This window comes from Camelus ferus, chromosome 17 (genome assembly GCF_009834535.1).
Source record: "Camelus ferus isolate YT-003-E chromosome 17, BCGSAC_Cfer_1.0, whole genome shotgun sequence".
NCBI lineage: Eukaryota > Metazoa > Chordata > Mammalia > Artiodactyla > Camelidae > Camelus > Camelus ferus.
This window is the reverse complement of record NC_045712.1, coordinates 42,813,803-42,841,230: the sequence shown is the minus strand read 5'-3', so window position 1 is coordinate 42,841,230 and position 27,428 is coordinate 42,813,803. Positions and strand designations below refer to the sequence as shown.

The window sequence follows — 27,428 nt, the reverse complement described above, 5'->3', positions numbered from 1 at the left end:
CCCACCGAAGAGGCTCAATATAGTTGTAAGTTACAATGAGAAGTTGTGGTTTTAAAAAATGAATATCATACAATAATTTTAATAACAGCTATTACTTTAGGGGGGGATAGTTTAGTTTCTGTTTTGTTTGCAACCACACATGTCTTATAATTTAGCCTGTATTTCTCATTTTCTTGAGTATTTGTTTTTGTATGGGGGTGGGATGTGTATTTTATATGTACTCATTGTGTGAAGTTGAACCATATGATGTTGCCAATATGGAACTGTTTGGGACAATCCATATGATTCGGTTTATTATTATATAAAGGACCTTTTTATTTTTTTCTCACGGCAGAGAGAGTGGCAGTGGCATCTGCTTTAACAACAAGTGATGGTTCTGGGGTGGGAGGGGGAGGAGAGGGGATACTGTCCCGATCCAGAGGGCAGATAGCCTCTGTACTGAAGCAGCTCTTTCTCCCACAGAACGTGAACCCCCAGCTGGAGGGGAACCACACAGAGGCCTCTGTTTCCTCTCGCTAACCTTTTATTGTAGACTTCTTTTATGATGAAGGTGCTGGTCCGGAGTCACTTAGCACATTTCAGAGAATGGGATCCTTTTGAGGCAATTCCTTCTGAAAGATTCTTTTAGCCTCCATATCACTTACTGCCATTTCTCAAAAACCATCATCCGTGTTACTTGTTCTCTGAGATGCCAAACTGTGTCCCTTAACTGTGAGATTTAAGTTTGGGTAAAATGAAAGAAATATCCCATCATGAACCAGGGACTATACCGGGACACTTCTACTTCTCATGATAAATAATCCATTATTCATCAAAAAGTAATGCTAAGATTCTTTTTCTTTTGTTTGTGCTTCTTGGGGGAAAGGTGATGTAAACCACCACCCGCTCCCAACACATACACACCCCAACACACACACCCCCAAACCTCTTAAATATTAATTGGCATTACTTTTACTTAGGACAGGTGTGGTAGATTAAAGAAACACGTTTTGCCAAGCTTGGAAAATTCTTTCTAACTGATGAGTGGATATTGGACTTTTTTAACATGAATGAGAAAGACCTCCTGGGATTATTAGAGAAACCAATTCTTAAGAAGGTTCGTAAGATATCAGATCATGACTTTTAGTTTTAGAAAGATCTTCCAAAAAGTGTTTTAGGGGAAATGTAACATGAAGCAGAAATACTTAGATTTGTTTTATCTTGAGGCAGACTGTAAATGTTGGAAATTTATTTTGGATCATAGAAAACTTCATGTGGTGGAAAAATACTCGTTTGCTCTAAGGTTAAATATTGGGTTAGGAAAGTCCTGATGTTTTCGCTGCATATTGGTCGACGGTCAAAGCCATCTCTGTTGCATTGTGTTCTTCATGTGTTAAGATGTAAAACCCAAGGCCCCTGGTCAGTAAGGTTCCTTGTGCCTAAAGCTGCCTCCACTGCCCCACCCGGGCTTCTCAAGGTTGTTAATGAGAACCAGGTCTTCTTTCTGGGCCCAGTGATCAATAATAGGAGAACAGCTAGTGTGGTGGCCAGGGACCAGTGTCTTGTATGTATCAGTTAGCTATAACCACAGAAAAATGCTGCGTAACAAACCACTCAAAACTCAGTGGCTTCAAAGAGCAGTCATTTATTCTCCTAGATCTGGAGACCAGCTGAGGGTTGGCTGGTGTAGGCTAGGTTCAGCTGGATCTGGGCTGACTTACGTATGAATCTGGGGCTCAACAGGGGGTAGATGGATCTCAGCTAGACTTGGGTGACCCAGTTCAACTCTGCTTCATGTGTCTTTCATTATTCTGCTGGAACCAGTGGGCTGGCCTGGTCGACTACTTCTCATGGCATGGCCATGGTGCATTAAGGCAAGCAGAGACCTGCAATGACCCTTAAGGCCTTGGCTCAGCCCTGCTGCATTCTTACTTCAGCCTTATTCTCTTGGTCATAGCAAGTCACATGACCAAGTGCAAAGTCAAGGGACTGGAGAGTCCTGCAGCAGAGGAAACAAATAGAGGGAGGGGTAGAAAATTGGAACCATAATGCAGTCTATTCTACAATGTAAGTAAGAGGGTAGCTCTGTCTCTTTCCTAGTGCCTTGTAGATTGGGTGCTGTTTCAACCTTTCTTGCAAGTTCATCTTCCTAGAGCTCAGACATGAGACCTAGAGACTGGGGGAGGAGATTTTCTGAATCTCCAAAGCAATATCTGTGGACCAAAGCTCCTCTCCCTAGGATGTGTTGTTTTCCAGGAGGCCCCTTGGTGTCTCAAAATAGACTTTTGGCTGGATGCCCCATTAAACAAACCTCCATGATACTCTTGGGCCCAAAGTCATCCCCAAGGGAGCCATCAGAGAAACATAAACTGATAATCAGATAAGTAGAGATACAAAACCAAGCTGAAGGTTTCAGTTACTTTGAAATTTCCCCAGATCTCTGTGCAGAGCCAGGGACACAGGGAGAGAAGGCACAGTCAGCAGACTGCTCATGGAAGCCAAGGTCTGAATTTGGTTTGACAAAGGCTTGGTGGCTTGAACCAGAAGTGAGCTGCTTTGGTTATTGTGTAACTTTCATGATTCAATATTGCCTAGGACGGGATGTGCATCCCTTCATTGCTCAAGTCAAGGAAGAACTGGGCACTAGGCTGCAGACATGAACAGTGTGTGGGTCCTGCTCTCCCGGCGTCCCTAGTGTGGCGGGGAGGGGACAGCTGGGTGATGTCAGTGCCTGGTCGGTGCTAGAGGAGAGGTAGGTAGAGGATCACAGGGCCCTGGAGCAGCTTCCAAGAGGAGGAACTGAGGGGAATGAGGAGGATCCAGGCATTCAGGACAGAGGGAGAGTGTGAGCAGAGGCAGGGAGGGGTGGAGGGCGGGATTCCCACACAGATCTGCAGGCATCTGGAGGGAAGGAGGCTGTCAGGAGGTCTTTTTGCTGTGAGTTTCTCTGCAGTAAACGTCTTTGCCACAAGCATTTTTGCTGCAAACCTCTTCGCTGTGTAACTAACTGGCTGTAAGGCAATTTTGTTGTGAAAGTAAAATAATAAATAAAGGAGTGTCATTAAACAGGATATAATGAAACATGACAAAGGGATAACGAAGTTTAAAAGACTTTATTGTGAAATACAAAATACTTGAATGGATTTAAAATGGGATTCTTTTCCCCATTCAGCATTGCACTTTTTCTTTTTTGGTAAAATTTCTTCCTCCTTTGGGAGAGATACCCAGTTCCAAATACTAAGATGCACGTTTGTAACTGAGCTCTGTGTTGTGAAAGCATCTGCACTATTGTGTGTTCCTGGCATGTTGTCACATGTTCGTTGATAGACGTTCCAAAATTCTATGGGAAATGTGGGCTCAACTCTGCACCTTCAAATCACCAAAGGTTTTGTAAGCTGATACGTTACCATTTTCTAGTACAGTATGCAGTCTGGCTTTGCCTTCTCTTATTTCATACTTCTGGTGAGTTTTGTCACCGTATTTTCTATCAAGTCAATATATAGGGTTGTTATCATCCATCATCCACTGCTTTAAGATCACCATGTCTACTTGTCACTGTATAGACCGTTATGAGAGCTATGATGTATGTAATATGAGTCCACCAGTTCCTTTACCTTTTATGGCAAAATTGCCTTATGGCCAATTCATTATGTGGTCAAAAAGTATGCTGCAAAAATGCTTGTGACAAAGATGTTTAAGGCAGAAATACTGGACACAGGTCAAGAGAACACAGTGAGATGAGGCAAGAGATGGGGAGAGAGAGGAGGAGACTGGATTGGAACACACCTGTGAGTTTAGGTTTCATCCTGAAGCCAGTGGTGGTGTAGCAGAATCATAGCATGCATGCATTTAACCTAGTAAGAGTGCAGGTAGGCACGCTGGAGGGAGGGGAGGGGAGAGAGAGAGAGATTGAGATGCTGTGGATCATTGGGTCATTGGGTTCTCTATTCTGCTGAGTGAAAGTATGACTTGAATTTTGAGTCAGCCACTCTCTCCATCACCTCAGTTACTACACCACCGGCTCAGGTTCGTGGAGCAGCCGCCCTCGGTCCCAGTGCAGGCGCATCCTGGGCAAGGCTGAACTTACGAGAGATGTTGTGTTGACCTCTGCCATGGTACCTCCCCAAGGGCTTCAAAAGGGCAGTTTGGACACAATTTTTGCCTTTCATGCTATCTTTAGAGCCTAGCTCTCCTGTTAGCTGTGATCCACTGTACTGAAAAGTTGAAGCAAAGGGAAAACAGAGAAAAATCCGTCCAATGACTGGGTTGACAGTGCAGTACAAGGCGCTTTGGTGGGGAGCAGCCAAGTGCCCACCGGACCGAGGAGCCATTGTCTTGAGAAGACAGAGGGGAAGACATCTGGGAGTGATTGGGTCACCCCGAGTGGCCAGGGATCAGGCCAGGAAATTCTGTCTCTGACTGGGGCTCATGGATGTTTTTATTTTTCTCTCCAGAGAGCATGAGTTCTGGCAGGTCTGTTGTCTCTTAAAACAATCAAGTCTTCAATTAAAAGTCCACAGTCTTTCATGGTCTTGAGCCTAGTTCCAAAACACACCATTTCCAAAATGTCCAGGAATAGGGAGGAAGGTCTTTAGATAGTTTCTTTAAACAGAACTGAAAATGCCATTTGTCAAATGATGCAACTATGTTTTGTTTCATCTGTCTGAATACTCAGAGTCCCTAAGAATATAGCACATGTGATGAAGATAAAGAAAAAGAAATACACACTATGGCAGTTGGATTTAAAAAAATTTTTTTGATGCCTCCCGTAGGAGACCAGTGGAAATTCAGTGCCTTCTGGCTAGCCAACTCCAATAATGAAAGAACTCTTAAGGGAGGTGAAAAGGCACAGTAAGCATTTTTATGAAGTTGGAAGAACCATCTAGTGGCCACATATAGTGGTCCTATGATTGTAGCCTAAGTCATGCTGGTACCGCAGTGGGGGTGGGGCCAACTGCATTTCCCAAAACCCTCGGCTGGGAGATGGGTCGCACCTTCCATGAAAGGCCAGCCTTCAAGAGGAGGGTTGCTGTGCCCAGAGCTGTTTAGAGTTTGAAACAAATTTTTCTCCTGCTCAAAAGTGGCAAAGCGGCCAGAATTATCAACTGCACAGCATCGGGTAGAAATAGAGTTGTCTTCTTTCATGAAGGGGAGAAGACCCCTGTTTATTGAGGACCGACCATGTACCAAGTATCCTATAGAGCCCTCGGTATCCATAAACACGCTGTAGTGTCTTACCAGCTGCACAACGATGGGCAAGTTGCTTTGCATCCCTGTGCCTCTGTTTCCTCATCTGTAAAATGGGAGACATAATAGCAACACCTTATAAAGTTGTTTTGAGCATTTAATGAATTAAAAAATATTTAAGTGTTTCCAAAAGCTTGGCCTATAGTGAGCACTCAGCAGATGAGAGCTAGCATTCTTATTTCATTTGATCATGTCCATGACACTGAGAAGTAAATATTATTACAATCTTTGTAGTGGGGAGGGTGCAGGGGCACAGGGAGGCAGGTTACTTGCTCAAGGCCTCATGGTTGGTAGAGGTGGGAGTAAAGCTGGGAATGTCCAGTTCTGCATCCTCTTCTCCTCTGCACACTGTCTGCTAATCAGCTGACCCTGGACCAGGAGTACCAAGGCTGGGGAGCTGGGGGGAAGTCCTCCTTTGTGTGAAAAGTCCCAATTCAGGAAGGAGGTGGCTGGGTGACAAAATCCACCCTCAAAGATGGCTTTCATCCGTCCCTGGTCACGTTCCCCCGGGGCTGTCTGACGTGTGAGACGCTGTTCAACAGCTTTTCTCTTTGGAGACAACAGCTGCCTGTCCTGTGGGGTCAAAATGAGTCTAAGCATGAAGTCATGGAAGTCTTCATCCACGTAGGCTGGGTTTTTCTCTCCTTGGAGGGCCTCAGATTTGACCATGAGCTTGTGGCTGGCAGGTCAGCAGTGACATCATCACTATTACTGTTATTTTATTATTGTTGTTATTGTTACTTTATGAAAGAAGGTGAGTGGGAGTGGATCAGAAACCTGGGGAAACTTTTGCTGTTGCCTGAATATTAGCCTTGTGATTCATTCTTTTTTTCCCCCTTCGCTGTCTGCCCCAGATCTGGGGAGGCGGGGAAGTGCTAAAGAAGTTTATTGATTGGGAGCAGCTGGCTTCTGTAGTTGTTGCTTCTGGAATCTCTGGAAACAGGAATGATTTTTTTCAATGGTATATTCTTGAAAGAAAGGGGACATGCTCTGAGGAATAGAGCATTTTGGATGAGAATCGAAGGTTTCCTTGTCCTCCGTCTCCTCTCTCCCTTGCTCCGACAGGGGTTCCCTAAAGAAGGCCGTAGGTGGTCTTTTGTCACTTTTGCCACGTTCTTTTGGCCAAAGCAGAGTCGTAGGGCCAACCAGACTCTCAGGACGGGGAGATAACTCTGCTCCCTCCCTGATGGGAGGAGCTGTGAGGCCATAAGACAAAGGATGTGAATGGAGAGAGACCGCCAGTCAGCCCATCATATGCAGCCTCCACAGGGAATTCAGGGAGCTTCGTCGTGCAGGGAAACGCTCGGCTCACACTACTGCATCTGAGGGGTGAAGGGGCTGGGGAGTTTGTACACCAACCATGGAGAGTCGTTGGTGGCGGTCTCCTCTGGGGTTGGGAGGGCAGGGACTGTCGGGTGGGCCCCTCCAGCCTGGGACAGCAGCCGAGTCTGGTTCTGCAGAAAGGCCCTGAGCTGCGGAGATTCAGACACGGGCAGCTGGAAGTCGAAACAGTCTGGGTCACGGGAGCCGGTGGCGGCATGGACGATGACTGCTGCACATGCTTTCTCAGAGAGTCTCAGCTGATAAGCTCCACCTGGAATATCCAGCAGGAGTTTTTATACCACTTACTGACACCGAGCCTTCTTCCCAATAACTTCCTGTTAATGCTTTCTTTCCACATTTCGCCAAACCCCTAACATTCTCCATCACTGTAACTACTTCCTCTCGCGTTTATCTGCATCTTGATCCTTTTCCCCTTCTCTTCTGAGCGGAACCACAGATTGCACACGCGCTGAAGGGCATTTGGCTGTAGCAAAAACCCCGTGAGCCGAGTACACGGGAGTACTGGGAGCTTTGTTCCTGTTTTCCTGAGGACAGCAGCAAAGGCAGGCGAGGGAGGAGTCCACAGCACATCCCGGGCAGAGGGGACCCGACCTCCGCCCCCTCCATCGTCCTGGGAGGGACCTGGGTGGAGCTGGGCCACGCAGCTGTGCTTCTTTGCAGCCCTGGCTCCAGCCCAGTGCCAGGATGAGCACAGACGGTGACTCCACTGTCCTCCAGAGTAACTCAGGCAGGGTGGGAACAAGCCCAGCCCGCAGGTTCTTTGTGATTGGCGGCTCTCACGGAGAGCATAGCATTTCAGGTGCAGAACGAGGAGCTGATAGGCGAGGATTTGAGTCACTTATCTGAGGTCAGAAAGAAAGTTCAATAGCAGTGGCTGGAAAAAAACCTGCCAGGAGGAGGTTCCTGAGGCCAAGTCCAGTGTTCTCGCCATTAGACCCATGGCCTCTGTCTTTAGATAGCTGTGGCAGCTTGAGGAGCCTGGCCTGTCTCTAGCTCCCACTGTGATGTGCTGCTAAGTGGGTGGAAGCAACAGTGGGAAATACCTTCCTATCTCAGGGAAGATCTAATCTGCAGTTTCCTAAATGGCCAACCAGCCTCAGTGGGAGGCTCTACCACACATGAGCAGCAGAGATCTATCCCAAGGAATATTGGATTTCAGGGACAGCCCTCTCCATGATGAGCAGACACTGACTGAGGTTTTCTATCTGGATGGTGAGAGATTGGGGAATCCAGAGAAGACCTTGGAGATAGAGCCAAGGGGTAACCATGGCAACCATAGAAAGAGGCTGGGACCATGCTCAGAGCTCCCTCCCCAGCCACCCGGGAAGACTGGCTCTCCCTCACAGGTGTCCCTAATAAAATATTATTTGGTAATACTTTTCTTGGCTTCCAAGCAGAGCCGACCATTGGAGGTTTTATGTCTAAGCACCTTTCCAGCAGGGCCACAATGATGTGGCAGTCATTTATCCTCTTGCTGAACCTTCAACCTGGGAGGACTTATCGAAAGAATGTGGCAACTAGATCCCTCACTTCTCTCAAATCAGGAGCTAACAGGGAGCCACGTGCCATTGTTTCTTTGCTAAGATCTTTGCAGTTTATTCTGTGGGACTGTGTTGCTGGTCCCCTGCCACGAACACTAGACTCACCCATCCAGGAGCAGACTTAGTGTGAGACAAGCCAAATTCTGCGCAGTTGTTTTGTTTGCTGCAGTAAATCCACCCCCCCACCCCCCGCACATAGTTTTCTTACACACACCCTCTTGTTTGCATCTCTCCCAACTTTGTTCTGAGCTGCCTGATACAACCTCAGGAGAATCAGAAAGTGGCCCTGCTTCTCTCCCAAGATGGAAAAAAAAAAAAATCAACCAAAGACCACTGTGGCTGAGGAGGGGTGGTCCCTGGGCTCCCCCAGGGCCAAGGAGCCAGGCTTGGGTAGAATATGAACTGCCCTTGAATCAGAGCCCGTTGCAGTTGCTCCGAGAGGGAAGGTCCTAAGTAAAGACCTTCTAGATTTTATGAGCCTTCCTCCCTGACTCCATTCCAGGTGATCTGGATCCAAAAAGGCTGGGTGGACACTGTTGATGCCACACCCAGATCCCTTTCAGTGTCACAGCTGCTGTTAAGTGTTGGCTGCCAAGGGCTCACAGCTGCCCTTCCTCTGGTCTGGAGACTGGCCCTTGCCTCCTGGGAGTCTCCTGGCCCGGGAGGTGACACCCACCCTGAGCAGCCCTCAGCCAATGACTGACTGATTTGGGGTACAAAAGGCCAGCCTCTAGCCTCAAGAGTGGGTAATTCTATACTGTGTTTTGTGTTCCAAAGCCCCCTGCAACTCAGGCCAACACTAGACTCTACCCAAGACTCCTGCCTTGCTCAGACCCTTCCTGGCTCCATCCTGCTTCCTGTGGAATTCCGCTCCCCCCACCAAGCCTCCCAAATCCTTGCTGCTCAGGGAACCCCACCTGAGATGCTAGAGAACTCACAACTCACAGCTTGTCTGTTCGTTCTTAGACCTCCTGGCCAGGCAGTCTGGTCCTTTTACAGAATTGTGAGTTTCAAAAGGAAAACAAATCCAGTGTATTCATCACATATGGGGAGGAGGGGGACAGTTGCTGCTGGGCTTTTTATCTGCCCTCTTGGAATTGGAGGGGGTTGGGAGTTTTAGAAACCAGGCTTACGGAGTGATGGGTGGGAATCACTTTTGAGGGGGTGAGTGGGGCTTTGTGTCTTTTAGGATTACTTCTGGTTGCTTCTTCCCCAGGGCTTGGCTTTTAAAGAGGACCATCCAGAAATAGGGATAAAAGAAGAAGGGGCACCCTGTGAGAGATGGCTTTCACTGTGGTTACTGGGAGCAGTTACCGTCCTCAGGACACAAAAATGACACGTGATATTCAGGTGCAGTGAGCAGCCTTCCTTGCTGGGAGCACTGGGCTCTGTTTGAGAATGTTTTATGTGGTAGCAAGATTGAACAAGAGGTGAATGCCATTGTTTCAGTCAACAATTGGGTTTCTTCCAGAAAAAAAAAACAACTTTTTTTTCAGTTTTCTTTTTTTTTTTTTTTCTGGAAGAAAAAGTGTTCTTTGTGTGGAAGGACACCATCAATTTAACCTCCAGAGCCAAGACGGAGAACATTCCCATTTATGTACTACTTCCCCATCCAACCTTCCTAGGTTTGTTGGTTCTAAAGTTGGCTCATGGTTAGACCTGGGACAACAGAATTGAGGTGAATGAAGCCAACAGTAGCTCCAAATCTCTTATCTTACACCTTTCAGAAATGCCCTTCTTTTCTCCTGGTGTCGGAGGCTAAGTGTGCCGTCCCTCCCTCCCTCCCCCGGCCTCTCCTTCCCGTCACTGAGTCAGTCCCTCCCTCCACCTTCCATAGGACAGAGGTTCCCAACCTGGGTTCATGTCTCCTTGGTGGTCTGTGCGTAGAAGTCATGGGGCCTGTGAACTTACATAGGGAATCAATCACAGCTTTATTTTCACTAACTTCAAGCTGAAATTTGGCATTGGATTCAATTAGGACTGCAGACAACAGAGCACAGTAATATTAGCAGGACCCATGACTTTCTCACGTAGAAATCACTGGTATTGTTCACACCAAGTTACAATGTTGCAGGTATTTCAAAATATCATTCACGTTCTCTCCTACTTCAAAGTTACGGTAGTTATCTGATCCACCACCAAATCTTCTCATTCAATGTTATTTTAAAAAGAACACAAATTAGTAAACCACCTATTTTTAAATATAATTATCTGTATTTTTGTATAGCTGGTTTCTTTGTAATCCTGTTTTTTATTTTAGGCATTTAAAACCATTTTGAGAAGAATCCCTTCACTTCCCTAGACTGCCAAAGAGTATCTGGTGTCACAAAAACAAGTAAAAAACCCTTGGTTTAGAAGTTTTTCCTGATTTGGGAAATTACACACATTCAGAATCAGGGGGATCAGATACATATCGGAGAAACAAATGTTTTGCTGTGCTTATTGGAGTAGACGAATGATTTTGATTATAATATCCAGGACTGTGACTTCATTATAAGACTGGGGTCATGTTACATTTTCCTTTTTCTTTTTTTTAAATGTGGGACCAAACTTAGAAGCCTGACCAAACACTGGAGGAAGTGTTTCCCTGACTCTGTAACTCCCAGTACCTACAGTAATAAACTGGTTCAGAAGTAAACCTTCATTCCTTGTCTGGGGTTTGTTGAAGACACAGGTGACTGTCTCTCAGAGCTTCGATGAGCTCAAGAAAACCAACACTTCAGGCCCAAAGCAGAGAAACTGGGCCTTGTGGTGAACTGGCAGCCACCTCGTGGACAAATGGGCACATTTGTGGCCATCGGAAGTGCTAAATCTGGTGGGTATGTTCCTGTCTCTACCTCTGAGGACCCGGGTGGGGAGAGCTCTTTTCCCCGGGCCCCTGTGGCAGCTCACCTCACAGGAAGAAGGTTCCAAATCCCGGGACGCTTGTCATTTCAATACGCTTTATTGTCTGTGACCATTTATATCCCCCATTTGGTTCTTGTACTAGAAGCAGGGAAGAATTATGGCCACAACAGTGTTATTTGTGGAGGGACCACGGTGGCTGTCTGGAGTCATGTGGCCTCCAGCTTCCATGAGACGCAGAGCCCCTTCCAGCATCTTGAGTGTGTGGCCGCCGGGTTTACCAGGCGGCGTATGTGTGGCCTGGGGGGCTCCATCCCGCTGCCCATCGAGTCACACATCCTGCACACCAGCCCCGTCGTGACATCAGACCTCTAGGCAGCCTGCAGATTTGGGGAATTCCTCTGCCCCCCGAAGTATTCTTCATCTTTAATCCAGTTGTTACAGGGAGTGAACCTGATTTGTTCCAGATGTCCTCAGATTTAGTGATTCCGGAAACTACTCCTAAAGTCGAGGCTGATGAGGATTTGAATTCCTCCCTTCGCTGGGAACCAGCGGTTTTTTTCAGTCAGACAGATGAGGCGGGAGGATGGAGCCGAGGCTGCCTGCAGGGCCCAGGAGGGCCCCCTGGCTTCTCACGTTAGCCTTGTTGGAAAGAGGGTGGCCTTTGAAACAAATACTGACTCTGTCCCTAAATAGGTTATTACCTGAGCCAGAGCTGGGGCCTCGCTGATGCTAGCAAAGTCAGTGAGGACGTAGGCATGTTGGTTTTTTCTCTTTAAAGTAACACGTATTTACATGAATTATCTGAATGTTGCTGGGGAAACCACTATTTGAGCTCGGATCACCTTAGTAAATACATGCTTTTCTCTTACGTTAGGAGCATAAAACTGGCCCAGGTAAGGGGGCTACACATGAGGGAGATAGAGGTATTTCTGGCTTCATATAAGTGGTTTTCAAAGCAGAAGTTCAGTCCCAGGAATCATTTCCCTGACCTGCTATAAACTTTAGTTGACAGGCCTTGCAGAGGGGCCCTGTGATCTCTGTCTGGAATTAATAGCCATGTGGGTCTGTTTTGCGTGATTAGAAGGGGTTTATAAAGCCTGGCAAGATCTGAAGCACATCTCAAACTATATGGGATAGTAGCCCACTGTCGGAGAAGGTTGAATCCTGCATGCATACACATAGCGTGCTCTGTTTAACAATAGTACTGGCTTATGCAGTTTTTTACAGTATAAACAATATGAATATTAAAGCTATTTAAAGTTATGGATTTAAAACAAAAACAGAAATTAATGAATGTAGATTGTTGCTGTTTAGATGTCTTTTAAAGTGTATTTGAAAGTAGACAAATGCCCAGATAGATGCTGGCGGGTGCCTGGGATGAGCCGTGTAAGTGCCATCGACCCGGGGATTCAGCTGATGCCCAGCCAGACCACTGGGCTGTGTATCCAGGGAAACCAGAGTCAGGAGGAGAAGCTGAGTGGTGACAGAGGTATGTGGGCTGGGCACACCTGAAAGACAGGTGGGTCCCGATGTGGCACTGAGTTTTGAACAAAGCGAAACATGTTGCTGGATGTGAAGTGAGAGGCTTCTGAGCAGGTCAGCGTGGACCACCAAATGGATCAGAGCATGTGGTTCTGGGATGAGGCTGTAAACCACAGGATATTGCCTGAGGCTAGGGTTTCTGTGGGGCCGGCTGCAGGATAACCACTGGGCAAGACCAGTAGTTGGGCAGAAATAACAGTTCCCATCATTCTAGAGTATATTAAAATATAAGACAAGATTAGGTTTGATTTCTTAAATGTATTCAAAATTATACCTTGTAGGTACTGTATCTTTTCTTAAATTTTTCTTGGTGATTTTTTTTTAACATCAACAACAAAAAAACAATTTTTACCAAAAAAAAAAAAAAGTGATAGCTTTTTGGGTATTCTTGGTTAATAAAATAAATCCTTAAGTGTTTGCCACAATAGCTAGAACCTTCAAAATCAGGAAAATTTAGTAATTTTTCACAGCAGTGAAAATTGATAATTTGGATTCTGTATACTTTGATGTTTCAGTGAGATCTACAGGAATCCAAAGTAATAGGTGATAAAACTAACTAAACTAAGTAACTGACAAAGTAAACTAACTAAAATGAGCCAGCAAGACAGAAGCAATTCCCATCCCTGTCGGAAAGAGGCATTTTGGAGCTTATACTGGAACGTTTCATATACTGGACTGATTCCTTAATAGTCCCTTTCTGGGACTCAAGGTTTCCTTATCCAGGGTTCCATCACATGAGAAGTGGGGGCAGGATAAGTTCCCCAACGTATTACAAGCTGAGAGTGAGGCACTAAGAACCCAAAAACAGTGCATCCATCTGTTCCTCGCCTTTCTTTGCTCTGCTTACGGGGGCCTGACTCTGGAAAACTACATTCCCCAGGCTCCTTTGCCAACAGACTTCCTGTTAAGTTTGGCCAGTGAGAGCACTGGTGAGAAGTTGGAAGGAGGGAGAAGTCAAGGTGTTTCTCCCCAACCCCAGGCACTTCAAACAGCATCTCTGGCAACGGCTGCTTCCCATCCGTGGCTTCACCCCCTTCTTGGCAGTCCCAGCTCCGATCACAAGCTCTTCCCTCAGTCCCTCCAGCTCTGCGGTGGATTGATGCTTCCAATTTCTGGTTTTCCTCATCTGCCCTTGTTTGGTCTTTTAGCGCTTCTAGGTTCACCTAGTTCCCCATTTCGGTCCCTTCTAGTGAACCACCTGGCACGGACTCTGTTTTCCTAGCTGGACTCTGATACAGTGGGTTTGAATCCTGGCTCTGCCACTAAGTAAACAGGTACCTAAACTTGCTACCTAGTAAGTTCATAAGCCAGTTACCTTATTTAGTATTCAATGTCCTTGTCTGCAATATAGGGAGGAGGTTGGTCTGTAATCACTCTAAAGTCCTTTCCAGCTGTAAAAGCCCATGAGTCTCTAAACTGTGATCTTATAAAAATGAGTGTATTACCCCACCTGTATCAGGTGACATTTTAATCATTTACACCTCAGGACATGGCTTGGTCTTCATAATACTCTGTGGGTACAGAATTTGTTGAGGACATTCCCCATCTCTAAAGGCTGATGTTGGTAGCTTTATTCTTTGGAGACATAGAAATGTTGGGGTTTTGAGAGTGGGGATTTACTTCGTTCGGTACAGATCACTAATTTGCTATAAAGAGGAGTTGCCTGTGTCACAGGGGAGAGGTCTGCCATCCAGCTCTTTGAATGCAAATGCTTCTGTGACAATCCTGGGAGCTTTGTAACAACTGTCAGATGCAGCAGTAGGCTTGACTGTGAGAACTCTCAGCCTGCAGAGGTGAACAGAGGCTGAAGAGTAAACACCCTAATGACATTCTAGGATAGAGTGCTGTGAGCGCTGTCGTGACTTGTAGATCTCGGCAGCTGCCTTCCTGGGTTGGGAAGCTGGGGGCAGTCCCTTACAGAGTGTACGCCCTGCAAAGATGGTCTCAGAAATTTGTGCTTGCTGCCATCTGTATGTTCTCAAATTGGTCCCTAGTCACTCTCCCCGAAGTGAATTGTACCAGGGAAGCTCAGAAATACATAGCCCTAAGAATTAGCAAGGGTAGTATCCTGTGTTTTTCTTAAAGGGCACTGATTTTAGGGCAAGGACAGTATTAAAAAGAGTTGACAACCTGCAGAGCAGTCGTACCTCCCTTTAAGAGCAGTTGTCAGACATAGACAACCAGAAGAGCACCCCCCTTGCAACCCACTGGTGGTCAGCCCTGGGACAGCTCAAGACATTCTCTCTGGACTAGATCTGCAGGGCTTCCTTCCTTTCCCCACCACATCGCAGAGAACCTGTGAGGTTCACCTGCACAATGTACCATTTCCGGCATCAGATTTTGGTAAAACTCAAAGTTACTTTCAGGGGAGGAAAATACACACGTGGGACACCTTTTCTTTTTTCTTTTTGGCATTTCACAATATTCATTGCAGCATTTTATAAGCAAGTGAGTTTTAGGAGCTAAATATTAGCAATTTTATTTCTTTAAATACTCAGTTTTATTTTCACCCAAATCTACTTGATTTTCCCTAAACCTCTCCTTCTCAAGGAAAATGAGTAAATATGCATGATTGAAGATTAATCACAAATCAGCCATATTACTTGTTACAGGTAAAATACATAGAATTTGCTGTGAGTCTAGAACAGTTCTGACCAATAGAAATACAATACAAGCCACATATGCAATTTTGAATTTTCTGGTAGCCACATCGAAAAATTTAAGTGAAAGTGGTGTAACAAATTTAATATATCAAACACCATTTAAACATACAATTAATACTAAAACAATGATTGAGATTTTTGCATCTTTTTTTTTTTTATTATTGCAGTAAGTCTTAGAAATCTGGTGTGTATTTTACACTTCATTCAGACCTGCTCAAAAGCCACATGTGACCCGTGGCTGTCATAGGTGATAGCACAGGTCTAGAACATGCACTTCAGAGTTGTCTCACTGTACATGAGGGAGCGGGGGTAACTGTACACCAGTTCTCATCAGTCCTTGGTTGAGGGCTCCGACAGGGAATGTCAGGGGCTTATTTCTCAGGCACTTTGCTGATCTGCAGGAAGAGGTTTTCCAGTGGAAGATGGGGATGCTGGCAGATGGAATTGCAGCCTTGGAGGCCGTGGTCATAAGACCTCCAGGGGACGAGAGCAGGACCACTCAGAGCCTACTGCGTCTTACAATACCTTCACTTTGGTGCCTTATTGTTTATTAACAAATTACTGGCAACACACCTGGCATTGGTGACTCCAGGTAACACTTAAGTTTACTGGCCTCCAAAATCAACCCCAAACTCTGACATTCAAGGTCCTTGGGAATCTGGACACATTCTACTTACTCTAACGGCCTCCCACTCATCTTACCGCTAAGGATGCCTTTTTCTGGCCTCTTTCCATATTACTTCTGAGTCACTTCCATCCCTTTATCCATTGTTTTTTTTTTCCCCCTGCCTGCAGTGCTTTTCCTATTCCACCCCCCACCCCGCCCCGTATGCTCCTCCTTCTTTAAGATGTGGCTCATTGTCTACATCTCTCAGAGAACTTCTTATGATGACTTCAGTCTACAGTGATTTCTTTCCCCTGGATTCCTCTTACATCTTATTCTGCACCTGTTCCTTCGGTATGACTTGTCTGACCAGCGTCATGGTGTATCTCCTTCACATGATAGTTTATTTGGTACTTTGTGCTCAGACCCTCATAGGAAGACATCAGATGAGCTGCTGTGGTTTGATGTGGTTTCTTTTCATGTTGGTAATTTTAAGCACCAATTGTTGAAAAGCTCTGATAATTGTCAGTAAAGTGCCAAGGAGACTACCCAGCAGAGCTGCTGGAGGCACCTGGAATCATCCTGAATGCCTCCACCAGTTTCAAGGAAAATTGTCAACAGGAAAAATAAGCACTCCCAGTACCTTTTGTAAAGAGATGACATCTCTCAATATTCTAAAAAGGCTAAGAACACAGCCACAAGTTCATTTCTTATCTTATTATACACAAATAAGTTTTATGTCCATTTTATACTGTTTAGTTGGGTTTTTATGGGCTCTGGGAACAGTGGGAACAGGGAGAAGACCACCGGACCAGGAATTAGGAGGGCCGCCTGGCTGCCTGGCTCTGCCACCGTCTGCTGCGTGGCCGCAGGGAAGTGGTTAAATCTGGCCTATAACTGCGAAGTGGTGACTCAGATGAGCCCCCGTCCAGCTGTCAAATTCCATTTCTGATTTTACGATGTCTGCCCTTTCTAAGACAAGGCAGCATCATTTATGATTTTAAATTGCTGCGGCTGCAGTTCGTGTCATGGCTCTTATGGTACATTGTTGAGGATATCTGTGATTTGTTGGAGGCTGAATCCTTATTCAGGAATGCTGCTGCCAATTTTGACATTTCTCCAGTGGGAGAATGTGATCTGCTTCACAATGTCTTTTTTAATGTGAATTCCATGAATGGAAAAACCAGGGTGTGTGTGCGTGTGTACAATCAATCCGAGCAACGTTTTTGTTCATGGGGCTATCATTCCATCAGCTGTAGGATTCATGGTTCACTTCCTTGATAATACCTTGCCTAAGATCCCCCATGGCCCTTCCCTCCCCGCACTGTCCCTGCAGATTCCCTTCTTTGTGCTCCCGTAGCGTAAGGGATCTCAGAAGGATTCCTTTATCCCTGAGGGTCAGCACTTAGCACATATTGACGTCCACTTAATGTCTTACATGTTTGTTTCCTCCACTAGACTGTGAACAGCTTGAGGGCTGAGACCTGTGTCTCTGGTACCCAGGTTGAGAAGGTAGCTTTACAAAGTGTTGGATGGATAAATGATGAGGGAAGAAGGGAGAGGGGGGATGATGGAAGAATGGAGGGTGGAATGGGTGGGTTTGGCTGCCCTGTATTATTATCCTAGTTGTCATCATCAAACATAGTTGTGGATTTTTTTTTATTTTCCTTTTATGCTGATTCTTGGGGCTTGTATAGATGGACAGAAAACCTCAAGTTTTGTAAGGAAAAGATTGATTCAAAATAAACATTTTTTTAATTATGTCAAATACTAAAGAAGAAGTAAAGTTTATAAATAGTTTATAAGAGAATCGTTTGGGATTAAGAATTTCCCTTTCCCCCACAAAGTAAATAGCTCGCATGCTGAAGAAGACACCTTCCTGTAAGCAGGAGAGAAAAAGCCCAAAGGAAGTAAAAGTCCTGCCCGTGGCGTAGTCGTAACGTTTATAATGAGAGAAATAGCAAGATGAAGACATCCAAAAGGATATGAGGAAAATCACATGGTAGCAAATGTGTCCACAAATACAAGGTCAGTCATAGTAACAGGGAGTTTTGTAAACTCAAATACAGTTGACCGGAATACACGTAATGAACTGCCTGTGCCTCCTTTACTCAGGCAAAATTTAAACTAGCAGCAAAAGAAAAATAAAAGTATTATATTTTATGAAAGACAGATTATAACCATGAATTATGTAAATAAGGCCAGGGTTTATATCTTTAAGACTAAAGGAAGGTCTACAATGATCTAGTAGAAAATTATTAAACAGCATTCAGCTTCTTTGTTTTCTTTCCTTAGCATCATCACAAAAAATAAAAAGACCTACATAAAACTGTCTTCCATGATAGAGAGGGAAGAGTTTGCTTTAGTGGCCTTTAGTGGTTCAGCATATGATGATTTGATACGGAAATATAATGCGTTTACTCAAGAGGGAACTTTGAATGGTATGCGCTCTTCACGTCCGGTAATGCGCGAGGTCAGAGCGCAGGTTCTGCTGTGACGTGGAGGCGCCACGCAGCTACCGACATGCCAGCAGCAGCATCTGACACTTGGAGGACTGAATGAATGGGTGCTGAACTTAAGTATAAATGCAGCGTGTTCACTAACAGCTGCTATAAGATGTCTCAGGACAGTTACATTTGTTTTGTCATTTTTGATAGTAAATGAGCAAGACGTTTCCAGCAGGCTGTATGTGCGCTGTAAGTTAAGCTTCATAGAAACTGTGTGGTTGGTATCTTAGGTTGACGACAAATAACGCTTTTCACGTAAAAGTGCACCAGGGTCATTGGTGGACATGGAAATACGATCCACTTAAAAGACTGCACCAGCAAATTAGAATCAATGGGGAAATTTCTCAGGGAAGGAAATACCTTGAAAATTAGAAAAAATTGTTCTTCAGTGGATCAGTGAGCACCTGTGGAATGTTTGGCACAAAAATCCTGGGTCTGAGAAGCTGGTTTTTGTGGACTCCTGTTCTTTTCAGATGTCACTAAAAGGCATTTCTTGCCAAAGCCCTTCCCGACTGAGGTGGAGTTTATGTAGCTCACACAGCCTTCATGCCAGGGGAAGCTGGGCACCAGCTCCGGCTCAGCCCCTCCATGGCCGCTGGGTGACCTTGGCCTGTAAATGTGAAGGCTGAACTGATGCTCTGTATTGGGGATGTCATGCATGCCATTCATTCATTCAGTGAGAGTTTGTTGAACACTGACTGTGTGCCAGGCACTCTTCTATCCCTGGAGGTTCAGTGATGGGCAAAACCAGACAGGGGTCTCTGCCCCTGGTGCTTAGATCCTCATAGGGGGAGAAACTTCCTTAATCAATTAGCCACACAAATAAATGTGTCATCACGGCCTTGGGAAACGCCAGGAAGGGACTGATGGAGCTCTGGGACTGGAAAAGCTCATAATAGGGGGATTGATTGATTTCACCCAGAAGGGAGACCAGAAGAGGCCTCCTGGGGGTGTGACAGGCAAGGAGCTGGAGGATACAGGCTACAGTGGAGAGGGATGGCTGTGAAGGCACAGGAGGCACTGAGTTCTCTGCCCAGCACAGCAACTTGACCGCCTTATCTCTTCTGCATCTCGACTTTTTCATCTTTAAAAATGGGACCGACATCAAGAACCTTTCATGCGCTTGTAGGTTTCAGGATAACATGTTTGAAAGTACCAGCACCAGGAAAAATACATTTCATTTCATTTCTAAAAATAGCTTTGGAAGCAGAGATGTTCTGTTTTGTATGTAAATTTTAGAAGTGGAGAAAGAGTGAAAACAGCATCGAGGGTTCGTTAAAACGTCCGAGTTTGCTTTGGGCCCTGGAAGGTGCCTGGCTTTCCTTAATCATCAAAGAGCCATGTTTACATTGCCTGACCCTGAAACCCTGGGAATGACCTTGCTGTGTGATTAAGTGACAGAGGCCCGAGCTTTAGGGGCTGGTGGAAGGTTAGACATTCCTGGCCTGATCTCTGGCCATTTAATTCACGAGGAAAGGAGGCTGAGCACGTGAACGACAAAACTGGAACGAGGAGGCACCCCTCCGCGCCCTGGTCTTATGCTTCTCTATCTTGTCTCTCTGCTTAATATTCCATCTGGAAACTATGGATACTCTCCGAGGTGCCTGGGCTACTTGTGGGTGCTTATGCAATTCCTTCTCGAGATGAAGCGAGGTTAACGCTCTCTCATAACTCCTCAAGGCCTGAGGATTACTCCTTTAATCTTACAAAAGCAAACAGGAGGACAGAAATAACCCATCAATTGTTAAAAATGAAAATGGCCAAGAATAATAAATAATTGCCACAAGAGCTTGAGGTCAGGGTCTTAATTTATTGGAGGCCATTCAGGAATCTGAAACTTCTCTCCGAGTTAATTTCTCACATCTTGTTTGGATCCTGAGAGCTCTTGCTTCCAAAAGCAAGGCCATCGGATGGCCCCTCGCACATGTTATTCTTGTTGACATGCCAGGCATGCAGGAGAGTGGGGTCCTCTCTTGACAGATGGGTAATGATGATTCCTCCCCCACAAAAATCCGTATTTCAAAGTATGATAGCCTACCGAGATTTTGGAGAGTTCTCTTCTCTTTCGTGCTGTGTTAGCTGTGTTCATGGTTGCAAGCAACAATAAACATGTGCTTGTTAATGTAAGCAGAAAAGGAATTTATTGGAAAGATATGGGCTGGTTCAGAGCATCAGCAGGAAGAGGAGGCAAGGCTCAGCCCTGGATGCCACCCCTGGGTTCTCAACTCCTCTGGGTCTGCCTCAAATGATCTCAGGGGGCCCTGGTGTCCTTGGGCAGCCCTCAAAATTCATGGCCCCTGTTGGCAGCATCTGCTCCCTATTCTGAGGCCTCTTGACCACCTTATATCACATGACTGCACGTGTCAGGTGCCCACACTTCAGTGACAGGGAGGCGGGGAGTGGGCGTGTCTGCCCCCGTTCTGTTAATGTGCCCTTCCTACCTATCTTGAGACTGCCCCCCCAAACTGGAAGGTGTCAGGATGCTGAGTGGTCCCTCAAATGATAACTGTTTATTAGTCAAACCCTCATATGCTTGATCACATCTCCCCTTAACTGTTTGGCCAGTCAGAGATTGGCCATCAGTGTGAATTTATTTTGGCCAAAGCTCACATCACATAATAATCACATAATAATCATTAGTCCCCTGTGCATCTTCATCATCAGCATCTTCCTCACCACCATCATCCTCATCTCCACCAAACCCACCACCATCATCCTCACCACCATCATCCTCACCACCATCATCCTCATCTCCATCATCCTCATCTCCACCAAACTCACCACCATCATCCTCATCTCCACCAAACCCACCACCATCATCCTCACCACCATCATCCTCATCTCCATCATCCTCATCTCCACCAAACTCACCATCATCTTCCTCACCACCATCATCCTCACCACCATCATCCTCATCTCCATCATCCTCATCTCCACCAAAATCACCACCATCATCCTCACCACCATCATCCTTATCTCCATCATCATCCCATTGGTGGCCCCTTCACTCCCCCACTCTCCCAGGTTGCCATTTCCCTCCATTTCCTCCCCTCTCAAACATTCCCTCCTCTTCCTCTCCCTTCCCAGTTTTGATGCTGCTTCTATTCCCCTGCAAAATGGAAGCAATCATAGGGGAACTTTCATCTGTTCCCACTACCCATCTACACGATGGATCACTCCACTTTCTCACTTCATACCAGGTGAGGCCAGCCCCTCCCTTTGTTCACCAGGCCATCCAGCACTTGTGCTCTGTCACGTCTTCATTAATCGTCTCCTGTGTAGTAGATCCTTCCCATGATCATGAAATATGCTGTGACGATTCCCACCTAAAAAGAAAAAACAGTTCCCTTGGGCCCCTTCCTCCACCAGCTGTCATCCTATTTCTCTTCTTTCCTTTATAGAAAAATTCCTCCAGATAGTTGGCTGTGCTCACTGTTTCCCTTTTTTCTCCTCCTGCCTCTCTTAAACCAACCCCAGTCAAGCTTTCTTCCCCATCCCTGCACTAGAGCAATGCCTGTCAAGATCACCAGTGACCTCCAGGTGGCTCGTTCCAGTGGCCAGTTCTAATTCTTCACGTTACTTTGCCAGGTTTCACAAAACTGATGACTGCTGTCTTGAAGCATGTGGCTGGTTGGATACCATCTGTCTTGGTTTTCCTCCTGTCTCCTTAACCGCTCTTTTTCAGTCTCCTTTGTTGATTCCTCCTCGTCTTCAACTCCTCTAAGTGTGAGACCCCCTTCTCTATTTACATGCATTCTCTAGTGATCATTTCTAGTCCACCCTAAATACGTATCTCCACCTATGACACGTCTTCAACTGCAGACTCTTGCATCCAACTGTCTTTGCATCTTTTCTTAAACATCCAGTAGACATTTGGGTTTTCTCTGCTGGACCTTCTATACCTGTGGTCTTTCCCATCTCAGTAAGTGACAACTCTTCCCTTCCAGTTATTGAATTTAAAATCCTTGCAGCCATCCTTGACTCTCTTTCCCTAACACCCCACCCCTCATCCAATCCATGAGCAAAACCTGTTGGCCACAGCCTTCGAAACACATTGAGACTATGACCCCTTCTCACTGCCTCACCTTCTACCACGTGGTCTGAACTGCCATCTTCTTACACCTGAATTAGTACAAGAACCTCCCAACCAGGTTCCCTGCTCCCCCGTCAGCCACTCACTCCAGACTGTTCATGTCACAGCCAGCGTGAGCCTTTAAACATGGAAGTCAGGTCACACCACTCCCCTGCTCAGAGCCCTGCAGGAGCCCCGGGCTCAGAGTCAAACTGAGGTCCCCGTGATGGCCCGCAGTGCCCGGTGGTCTGCCCGTCCCAGTCCCTCCCCTCTCTCCCAGCAGTTCCTCCCACGCTCCCCTCCCTCACTCCTCCCCAGCCATGCTGGCCGCCTTGTCGTCCTTGAACACAGCAGGCACAACTTTTGCTTTGCTGGTCCCCAGATATCTGTGTATCTTGTTCTTTCTTCCTTCCGGTTTCTACTGAGAGGTCGCCTCACCAGTGAAGCTACCCTGACCAGCCAATTTAAAATTGCACCCCACTCTCCCCCCGAGTCTGCTGCTCTCTGTCCTTCTCACCCTTTGTAAGATTCCCCCTTTGCTCTTGTCGCACTCTGACTGGTACATCTGCCTCTTTGTGTATGCGCTTTGGGGCTCCCTGAGGCTATGGGAAGGCAAGACCTCTGTTTTGTTCACTACTCTCATTGGCACATGGAGCAGGTGCTCAGAAACATCTGAATGAATTACTGTAGGCCTGAATTCCATGTATAGGTCATTGAATGTCTTATAATTTTCCAAGTCGGATGTATGGATTTCACATGGACCACAGAACATCCTAGTGAGTCCTCAGAACCCCTGTGCTTAGAAGACAAAGCGGAGGCCCCTGGGAACTGACTGCTTGCCCCAGGACGCATGGCCGGTTTGTGAGGTTCCTGGTACTTGTAGTTCCAGCCCCTGTTGAGTTTCTGCCCCTGCTCTTAGCTCCCCACTGACAGCTCATGTTGTATTAGTGAAAGCTTTAGGCCATTCATTGCTGTTCATTTTCCATTGCAGCGTTGATGAGAAAACCCCATACCTAGCTTTGGGGGCCGTGAAGAACATCTCCCTAAACATCTCCATCGCCAACCTCGGGGACGACGCCTATGATGCTAACGTGTCCTTCAACGTTTCCCGGGAGCTCTTCTTCATCAACATGTGGCAGAAGGTAAGGGGGGCCCACATCGATGGCATGTGCTGACTTTCCTTGGAGCTTGGCATAGGCAGTGATCCTACCAAGACAAGTCCTATATGTGGAAGAGTCTTTGGAATGATTACAATTGGACTCAGAAAGCATGTTGGTCCAGCCCAAAAAGAAGCCATAAATACGCAGGGAGCGTCAGAGCAGCATCCATATCTCACACCGTCTCCATCCCTTCTCTCTTGTGAAACCCTCTCTGCAGTTTTATGTCTGACCCCTTCTCTGATATGATCCCATCGCCATCTCTAGCACATGCATGTTCTAGAGAATTCCCCCTCTAGGTCAGTGGGTGTGAAAAACAAGGAATGAGAACAGATACCTCCTTATCACGAGTAGTTATCACCAACGGTGCATTTGATGTTTTCCATTGAGAGGGTCGTGGCCATCAGCCTGTGCTTTGGCATATTGATTTATTCCTGAAATATTTTAATGAATTGAGGAAATCAAATTATTTCCATGAATTGAGTGAGTTTTTTTCTTTTTTTAAAGAGTGAATGAATTTATTTGAATGATTGACATTTAAGTTGCATGACTCAAGAAAGGAAAAGGAGCAGGGATGCCCGCCTGCCCCGTAATCCACCCAGTGAACCATGTTGGGGAAGAAAGAGTCACAGGCCTGGTGTGTGGGCAGCAGGAGGAACAAGTGAACTCAGACAGATCTCCCTCCCCCCCCGGGGGTTGTCTGACTGTCGGCAGCTGTTCCGATGGGAACTTTTGCAGCTTTTGTAAGTGTTCACAGCATTGAACTGCAGTGCCTGAGGCCCATATTAAAATGGAGCCAAAGTCACTTTCCACGAGAAACCTTTCCTAACCTGCAGGTGAGCACCAAGGGCAGCCTTCTGTCCAGGCACAGGTCCGGCCAGGCTCCATAGTTTGGACAGGGCTGTGCCAACCCTGCACGGCTTGGGGGCAGCTGAAGCATGTAGCGCCATCTGGAATGGCTCTCCAGGAACTCCCCCAAGAGGTCATCTCAGATGCTCTGCTGCTCCATCGTTTTTGGAGCTCCAGGATGAGGGAGACCACAGAAGCACTGAATGGCGTGCTTTCCAGCCACCTTCTACACCCAAACTATCATCCCCGGGTTAAGCCCAGTGCAGAGGGAACCAGGTATCTATAGGCTTCTGTTACCTGGCGATGCACAGAATCTCCCTTACAGAATTTCCATGCCATGATGTCATGGTGCCATGACACCATCTTCCTAGGGGTGGGGGAGAGGCGGCTAGGAGGGTGGACGGGGTAGGGGAAGAGGGGATTATGCAGGGACCAGACCTGTGGTACCTCCTCTGTGGTAACTGAGAGGATGTGGCTGGTGACTGAGTCATCACAGTGAGCAGGTTCCCCTCACTCAGGGATACATTTCTCTGTCTCAGAATTAGGAATAGCTGTGCTTTCCCCCAGCATTTTGCCTTGTTTGTACCTGTGGACACAGTCTTCCGTGTAACCGACTAAGCTTCGTTGTCTCTGTTTGCTGGAAAATTCAGAGCTGGCTCCACTCTTTCGGGACGTAGGAGTTGGTAGTAGTATTGTATAAACTAAATAGCCACCTGCATCTTACTTTACTCCCCTTCACCATGTTTTTTTTCTTTTTAGCTGGCAGATTGCATAATAGTCTTATCATAGGATGTATGTGGGTTACCTATTAATTCCAATTATTGTATATTTCAAGTCCAGTTTTATTCTCTTTTAAATGATACTGTGATGAGCATCTTTTACAGAGCTTAGTATGAGCAAATGATTATTTGCTTAATCCTATAATTATTTGGGAAGTGGCAAGTATCATTTATTGACCACCTACTATACACCAGGGGTTTTACCTGCATTTTCCATTCCCTCCTTACTGCATGTGTTGCATCTGATTTATTGGCGGAATGCTCTCAGAAGAGAAGTGAGGGAAGCAGGATGGGGCAGAAAGGGCTGAGTAAGGGTGTGCTGTCGTAAAATCTGGCCTTGGTCTGATTTGTGGGGCAGAAAGAGGTGGGGAAGGCCCTAGAGCATAAATTGCTCAGCAAAATTGTCTGCCCGTGAAGTGGCCGGGGAGCTGTGTTCCCACCCCTGTATCATCACTGACCACTGGGGGGCGGTGGTGAGTAGCCTCCCGGGCATTCCGGAGGTGGGGACTCCTGTCAGCCAGTGCACCTGCGAAAGACACAGATATGTCATTGGCTGCTGTTCTGAGAGCCCGGTCCTTCCTGCCTCCCCTCCTCCCCAGGCTTGTTCACCATGCCCCTCAACACACATTTAAATCCACTTATAATTTACTCCTGAAGCTGCCTGCATCCAGAACACCCACCCCCTCATTTTGTTTAATGAACTGCTCCGGCCTCACGTCTCAGCCCGGGTGTCACCCAGGCGGGGCCCTCACCTGGCTGCACACGTGATGTGAGTGGACGGACAGATGGCTGGATGGGTGGCTCTGCCTCCTGGTCAAAGTCACAGCGCAACCCCAGAGCCCAGCCCCTGCCTCCAAGGTCTCCGGCCTTGTCTGCCATTGTGCTGTTAGTGGTATGCTAATTTCTGAGATTGAACAGAAAATATCGCCTGAGATGAGTTTTTCTGTCTCATGTGAGGCTTCTTTCATAGACTCGTCCTGGTTCCTTCCTTTAAGGGAAAGTTGCTTGTAAAAGTGTGGGATTCACATGCATGACCATCTGCTAACTGTTCTCTCACCTACATAAAGCTACCTTGAAAACACTGTATAATAGGATGTAATTTGTTGGTGGCTGCCGGCCGCTAGGCTGGCCGGCGTGTGCTGTCCAGGTGTAGCGCAGTTTATAACGGTCTCCCGTGCAGCAGTGAGAGGGATCTCTTAAGGGTGGGGAGAGAGAATAAGAAAGAATGGAGAAGATGTAGTTTGGAATAGCACTGCATCACACAACTTCAGGGCCACGTTCACACTGGGTTCTGTGTGAGCGATAGCCCAGAGCACAGTCCCACGCAGTGTGATGTGAACGGTACCCTCTGGAGCTGTACAGCCATGTGACACTGGAGTCAAAGTCAAGTCGCGTTTTATTTTCTTGCCTTGGTGCCACTTGGCACAAAGGGGTTTGGTCCTTCTTGTGTCTGTGGAACAGGAATGGATTTGTTTGGACAACAGTGATGAAGTACCTGCTAAGTACCAGCTGCTAGGAGACACAAAGATGGGTCAGCAGCAGTCCTGGCTGCCAGGGAGCTCACAGACTAATAGGATGAAGGGCATCTCAGCCAGCAATGAAAGTCCAAGGCGCCAGCTGCTCTGCAGAGGTGCTGAGAAGTTGCTCTGAAGCACAGAGATGACAAGGTGAAGCAAGTCATTGCTGCAACAGCTAGTTTTGGGTTGGACAGAATCCCTGGAGAAGTGCTTAGGGTAGAGGAACGGGCCCCTGAAGAATTGGTGCCAACACTGCAGAACTAGGGTGGTGGGGTGGGGAGGGCCAGTTAATTTGGGAGGTGAAATTGAGAGCTGGGCTTGCAGCAAGGGTGAGCTGGCAGAGGAGAGCACAGGAGGAGGGACAAGAGAGACCGAGTGGGATGGAAAGAGGCTGCCCATGTGGGACAGAGGACCTGTACCATTCATGTGGCGGGGTGAGCTCAGGACAGTTTAGGGATGCTGATGCCTGCTGCTCTGTGCTGAAGTATCTTGTCGGTTAGGACTCCTGAGCTCATAAATGCTTCACGTGATGGTGCGATGGGGTGGGCGGAGAGAGAAACTCAAGGAAGGGGCTGGCTGCATGAGCGCACCTTCATGGTACTGACTGTCATGCACGCATAGAAGCAGACACGGACGTGGACAGTGTAAGCTTCAAACCAGGAGCAAGCGAGCTCCCAGCTGACCTACAGATTTAGAGGAGGCCCCGCTGGGAGAGGAGAAAGAACAAGGGCAGCTTGTGACCCAGTCTCCTCTCCACAGCCTGGTGTCTTGGTTGGGTCT

General features: G+C 46.8%; 1 protein-coding gene across 1 annotated transcript in view; it reads left to right on the top strand.

Annotated features, from left to right (window-relative positions):
* Positions 1–27,428, top strand: part of ITGA9 (integrin subunit alpha 9) — a 315,170-nt gene that overhangs the window by 172,768 nt on the left and 114,974 nt on the right. The window contains exon 18 of the mRNA XM_032459242.1: positions 23,338–23,488. Coding sequence (XP_032315133.1) covers positions 23,338–23,488 — 151 coding nt within the window. The remainder of the gene's footprint in view (positions 1–23,337; positions 23,489–27,428) is intronic.